This window comes from Onychomys torridus, chromosome 6 (assembly GCF_903995425.1).
Source record: "Onychomys torridus chromosome 6, mOncTor1.1, whole genome shotgun sequence".
Taxonomy (NCBI): Eukaryota; Metazoa; Chordata; class Mammalia; order Rodentia; family Cricetidae; genus Onychomys; species Onychomys torridus.
In genome coordinates, this window is record NC_050448.1 from 108,290,536 (window position 1) to 108,297,159 (window position 6,624).

Genomic DNA, 6,624 nt, shown 5'->3' on the forward strand with positions numbered 1-6,624 from the left:
GATAAGACACCTTCCCGAGTTCTTCAATGATCTAATTTCTAATGGTAAAGTTAAACATACACACACCCAGCACACAGGAGGAGGGAGCAGAAAAGTGCCAGCTGAAACCAAGACATCTCAGGCCACAATTCTCCAGGTGTTTTCTGAAAGCTTGCAATAAAAGTCCCCAGACTCACAGCTGCTGGGGGTGAGGTGGGGTGGGCAGGTTTGATGCTTCTTACACTGATGTAACCACACATACACTGATTCACCATACACTGACAAGCCTTGAATAACAGAAGGTCTGTCAAAGCAGAGAGAATTTCTGCTTAGTATAAAGGACAGATAAGGAAATGGGCAAGAGGAGGTAATTCACAAATCAAATGCAGCAAAGCTCTTTTCTATATCCATCAAGTGTCCTTGTGCAAGCTGTCTGCATCAGCAATTCATATTATTTCCCTCTCTAATGTAAAGTACACCCTAAGAGACTGCAAGTTTAAGACGCAGATCCTGTACATCAAATAGCACTTAACTTGTGATGTTACCTTGGTTAGAGTCACACCTTGACCAGACTGTCTTCCTCCCGCACATCTAAATAGGCTGTTTTGGATGCCTTTTTAAAAGCTTTTATACATTACAAGTGTGTGTGCTTCTTGTAAATCTGTGTGTCCCACAGCAATGCACCACGAATTCCAATGTGGGCAAAGAACTGATTTTGAAAATAAAAAGGCCTTAGCCCCTGACTGCTTCCCACTTTTCCTTAAACTCTTTATCTTTTCAATTCATCTTCTCTTTACCCTCAGGCCCAAAGTACAAAATAACCCCTAACTTTCTATTTCCTCCGACCAGGTGGTGAACAAGGAGAGCAGCCGCCTTCTCTCTTTCCGCGCACCGTGGCTTCCCCTCCGGTCCCCTCCAGGGACAGGAAAGCCAATCAATCCTGGAATTGATTCGTTCCGAGATTGCAGGTAAAACAGGTGCGGCATCTTCAAGGCAGCTGAGGGACAGGCACTTGGGGGGGGGGGGGGTGCAGGGGTGGGTGGTGGTGTGAGGCAGCGGGAAACCTGTCCAGCTGAGGCCTTCAGCGGGGACTGGGGGGAGCGACCCTCACGCAGAGCCGGGGATCTCAGAGGAGAGCGCGCGGGCAGCCTGGGGAGCACAGGCTGAGTGACAGAGGAGACCCAGCTCCAGGTTGTTGGGACCTGTCAGAGCACGCATCAGTCAGGCCCGCCAGGTCTGAGCGGTGCCGCGTGGACACACACACACACACACACACACACACACACACACACACACACAGCGTCCCCTCTCAGTCCTCATGTTGAGCTCCTGTCCCCTCCAGAAACCAAGAGGGGAGCTCGCGGGTGCCCCTCGTTCCCGAGTCCGATCCTCGCCGCCACCCTTCGCTTGGTCACCTGCAAGTTTCCCCTCCGGACACAGTCCACTACCCCGAGCACTGGCCACGGGCTGCAGGGGACGCCCCAACTAGTCACCTGTGTCCCTGCGCCGGCTCGCGCTCACGGCACACGGAGCACGAGCCTCTGGCTCCCCAGCCCGGAGCGGGGTTGCGCCATCGGAGGTCCCTGCGGGCAGGAGAGGGCGCCGGGGACCGGTCTCACCTCCCATCGAAGTTGGCGGCCGCCTGCAGGTAGAGCGAGGACGCGAGCACCGCCGCCAGGAGCACAGCCATGCCGGCGGCGGGCCAGGGCGCGCCGGGGCGCTCGGGGCTGCGGGGAGCTGTGCGTCCCGGGGATCTCCCGGTCGCCTTCGGCGCGGCACCCGCAGCTGCTGGGACGCACAGGGCGCGGCGCGCAGCCGGGCAGGTCTGCGGCGGGCTGGCAGAGCCCCTCCGGCTCCCTCCCGGCGAGGGGAGGTGCTGCGGCGGGAGCCGCGCCGCCCGCGGGGAGGGGAGAGGCGGGAGGGGGACGCGCCGCGCAGCCCGCCGCCCTCCCTGTCCCGCCGCCCTCGTGCCCTGGGCGCGCGCCGGGGCTTGCCCCTCCCTTGGGCCCCGGCGGATGGGGCGGCTCAGGGGCGGGGACGCCGCGTGCGAGCAGCGTCTGCCCCGAGTGGCCCCTGGCCCGGGGCTGCGAGAAAAGTTGCGAGCCCAGCCTGGGTGACCTGCCTGAAAGGGTGAGCCCGAGGAAAACCGTCGGAGGCTGGGGCGGGGGTTGGAGTAGGGTTGGGGGAGGTCCGCGCTCTGCGGGGGTCCCCCAGACAGGTAAGCTGCAGGGGAGAACCCAAGCTTTCTGCACCGACACGGGAGAGGTTCTTGGACTGATTAACGAAGGTAGACTCGGATTGCTTCTCGTGCAGAGCTGGCACAGCCCCGTGCCTTTTACCTGAAAAAAAAGTGTCTGGATCTCACGTCGGGGTTTGAAAAGAAACGTGCAGACTGTTCCTGTCTCCCCCAACTCCGCTCTGCGCACCCGGTGGGTAGGGCAGGTGCCCTCCCACCCCCTAGAGGAAGGGCTGTTACCACTTAGGCGACTTGTGGTGGCTGGTCTTGAGGGGACTTCTGTGGAACCGTTTGAAGTAGTTACTGCTCTGTTGTTGCAGAGTTGAAAGCATTATACCAAAGGACTGTTCATGCGAAAATACACGATTGTCCTAAAATATACGATTAAACTTGAGTCATTCCTCTCCTCAAACCATACCGCAATGGCTGTCCTGCCGCTCTCTTTTCAGTCCGTGGTCTCTGGCCTTCTGGCACCCTCTAGGCATGCCCGTCGTATTAAGGAGGCTGTCTGTATAGCTCACTGTCTCACTTCCTTTAGTCTGTTTAAAAATCACCGGAGGAGCCAAATAGGAATACTATTTAAAACTCTTACCTTTACCCTCTGGTGCCACTTCCCACTATATCTGCCTTTTCCCCACCCTCCTGGGCTTCTGTCTTACTGTATAAATGGTCTAAGTCTTCTTTCTGCTACATTGTGAACCCTAGAAGAATAGCTGTCTTTCTTTAGTGCCTACAACACTGCCTGGCACATAGTAGGTGCTTATAAATGTTGAAAGTATTTGCTACAAGTGTCACTGCATACTCATCTTTTTGAGGTTTCTGCTACTTCAAATTGTTAATAAAAAGTCCTGTGGCAGGGTGGCTGCACTATCCTGATTTGTCAGTGTGTGTAAAAACAGGAATTTTCTGTTAGGAAAGGAAAACTAACGGTTCCAACTTAAAAGTCCTTTTGATTTCCAAGTTATTTTCTGTTAGCAAAACACGTTTCTATTTTAATCTCAGAAAACATCCATGCCAGTTCAGGCTTAGGACATTGTTTTAGACAAACAGCTTGGTGTCATCCATTTCAGATGCTTCTAACGAAGTCCAAAAAAAATGTAAAAGTCAAAATCCTTTTTTCTGCAGAAAATCAAACTTTTGTAAATGTGATGCAGGCTTGCTTCCAGGCCTCACTGGCCACTCATTGCTTATTGGCTCTGTGTTGGGCTCCTGAAGAAGCTCCGTCAGCACAGTGGGTATTTGAGTTAGCCTACAGGCTAGGAAATAAATTCCGAAGGGAAGAAGAATGATGGATGGAGATAAGATGGACAGCTGCACACTCTGACATAGATCTTTTTTGGCCAGGAAAACACTCCATCTTCCTTCACTTGAACGCTCTCCAGTTACACTTTTGAGTCCATGCTTAGCTGATAACCAAACATGTATTTCTGATTTTTTATTTTTGCTTGTCTCCTGTGGTGCGGACTTCTGTAATATTACATGTCTCCAACAGTAGCTCTTGGTGAATTGCGTTGTAATCACCTCTCTGCCACATTCGGTCTCTCTAGCCAATAGGAAGTCTAAGGTAATACTTATGGCACTACATCCTGACTGCTCGGCACACCGACTGGCATGAGGCATAAATAGGTTGGGTTGGATTGACAGGTGTACGGCCCGGTGAACTTCAGCTTCTGCCTTGAGTAAGTGGTATTTATATCAGTCTGTTGAACCACGGCTTGAGGAGACTGAAGGATTTCCAAGGTGTCTCGGGTCATTGTGTTATAATTAATGAACACCAGTGATTTAAAAAAAAAAAAAAAAGTCATGGAACTCCTCCTACTTCATTATCTCAATCATTTTTGTTTTTCCAGTGTTGGAGACTAAGTCCAAGGTTTCATACACTCTAGGCAAGCACTCCACCACTGAGCTGCATCTTTGGCTCCACTATTTCAGCCTTAAAACACACGGCAAGAATGAGATCAGATGCCCTGCTATTAGCAGTCACTGCACTTAACCATAGGATAAACTGTAGGCTCAGTTTCCTAACACATAATGACACTTACAAGGAATGATCCCAATTTTCTCACATTCAAATCAATACCTGCCATTGGTGGCGCAGTGATAGAACTACTTAGAATCAAATATCTAACTTCCCACATTCAGCAATTACAAGGGCCTAATGATTTAGTCCTTCCACTTCAACAAATAATCATCCAGAGACCACAGTTATTTTAAGGTGACAAGATTTCAGCCGGAGACAAGGTTAAGCCTTGCCGCGAGCGTTTATGTTCCAGTGTAGGAGCAGAGGAGGGCATGAGGTGAGGGGGATAATGGAAGGCTGAGGAGTATGGTTTTACTTATAGGGCTTTGGGAACCACTGGAGAGGTGGGTTTTGAACAGAGACTCAGAGAGAGAGGCATAGGAGGATAAGGGTGGCTGTCCAGATCAAGGGCAGAGAAAGATGACTTCTCTTTTCTCCATCAATGCCTGAAGTGACTTCTGATAGCTAGTGTCATGGAAACCACTGAACAGACTACCACTCCCCACCCCAGCTGTAAGGTGGTGCCACAGGCACGGTGGTTACTGCTGTGGCAAGGCCTGTGGCAAGGACACACAGCTGCCACTGCACAGCCATCTTCACCCCAGATCGGTAAGAATTCTATGGCTGTTCTGGCAATGGAAGGAGAGCCTTGGGCAGGCAGTCTGGCCAGCTCGCTTCCCTTGAAAGATCCACTTTGCCCATAGCCACTCCTAGCCACATCAGAGATTACTGTGAGTGTGTATGCCCCCATTAGGGACCACCCATCACTCACAACTCTTTCTTTCAACTATCCTAGATTTGAAGGTTTGAGCCTATGTTGCTTTAAGGAGTTCAAAGAGACAGACATTTCCAGGCCAGACTTATGGTTTCTGTGGCAACTAGGCTTCTTTAAAGCCCATAAGCTTGTGGTCTAGTTGCTCCCAATGTATTGCTTGTGCAGATAACCATAGCTGACATCTGTTCTAGGCTAGCCCCTAAGGCTTAGTTCTCTGTTTCCTTCTAGCCATCTGTGGGAGGCCTGCTTCCACCTTTTCCAGGGTTCCTATGAGGAGGAGAGTGGAATAAGAAAACATTAGATAGAGTGATAGACCAAGATGATGAGAAGAAATACAGAAATACAGGATAGCTTTGGGAGGACTTGGGTCAATACACAGCAGTCCCTTCTGTCTCTTCAAAAGGGCTCATTAAAAAAAAAAAAAAAAACAAGCAACAACTTTTTGGCAGAATAGATATGGATTTGACCATGATGGAATCATATTGTATAGTGGTGAAGTACTGGGAAAATTCTTGTCCCTGTTAAGAAAAAGATCTGTTTTAATTCTGAAAACATTTGATACAATTAGATTTACAGAACAACAAAAAACCATGATGTTTTGAAGGCATGAAGCCCTTTTCTCTTATTTGAAAAAAAAATGACATTATGTATCTGGACAAAATGAGTTAGTTTCAGATCTTCAGTAGAGCTGGAGAAAAGGTTCAGAGGTTAACAGGACTTAAAGTTCTTTTAGAGAACTGAGTTCTATTCCTAGCACCCATATCTGGTGGCTTACAAACACTGATGCCAACTCCAGCGCCAGGATGCCAGTGCCCTCTTCTGACCTCTGCAGGCAACTGTGCACACACAGCTTACATGACACACACTTACACAGACACACACACACACAGACACACACACACAGACACACATATATTTTAAAGAACCTTAAATAAAATAAATCTATTTTAGTTTGATGTCATGGTGCATACCTGTAATCCTCATGACTAAAGAGACTGAGGCAGGAGGATTGCTTGAGTGGGGGTGGGGTGGGGGGCTGGGGGGGTGATGAGGATAAACATAATGAGACCCCTTCTCAAAACAAAAAATTATGGAAAAACAACAATATTCTATAAGCTACTTATAAAAATTGGTAATTTAAATGTATATACATATATAAACATTAAAATGTAATGAAACCCTTCACATTTAATAATTCAAACTTTTATGTTAGTGTTCTCCCTTACAAACAAAATTGTTACTCTTTTAGCTAATATAACACATGGGGGAAGAAAAACTTCAGGCACAGTTAAATTCTGAGTATTTCTCATCCATTTTCAGATAATTTTGCAGAGGAAAACGGAAGGCTTTATTTTATAGCCTTTGGATTCTATTTGAGTTGAGCTGGAAGAATTGAAATGGCTAGGAACACCAAACACCAAATGACAAATCAGTTTCCAGATTCTGCAGTATAACCAATAGTTATATTTAGTTTCCTGCTCTTTGATCTCTTTTTGTGATACAGGTATTTTTCCCTCACAAATTTTAAAGAAATTTTGATCCATCTTTTTTACTTATAAAAATGTAAAGATTGTTCCATGTTTATAAGATGTGTTTAGTATCACAAAACCAGGA

At 48.2% G+C, this 6,624-nt stretch overlaps 1 protein-coding gene across 4 annotated transcripts in view; it reads right to left on the reverse strand.

The window, feature by feature from the left end:
- The window catches only part of Npnt (nephronectin), a 69,739-nt gene extending 67,870 nt beyond the window's left edge, over positions 1-1,869 (reverse strand). For 3 of the 4 annotated variants that reach the window (XM_036191427.1, XM_036191426.1, XM_036191429.1), the window contains exon 1: positions 1,599-1,869. In XM_036191427.1, the coding sequence (XP_036047320.1) occupies positions 1,599-1,669 (71 nt within the window). In that variant the 5' untranslated portion in view covers positions 1,670-1,869. The other variant, XM_036191428.1, reaches the window with a different exon arrangement.
- Between the last annotated feature and the right edge of the window lie 4,755 nt (positions 1,870-6,624).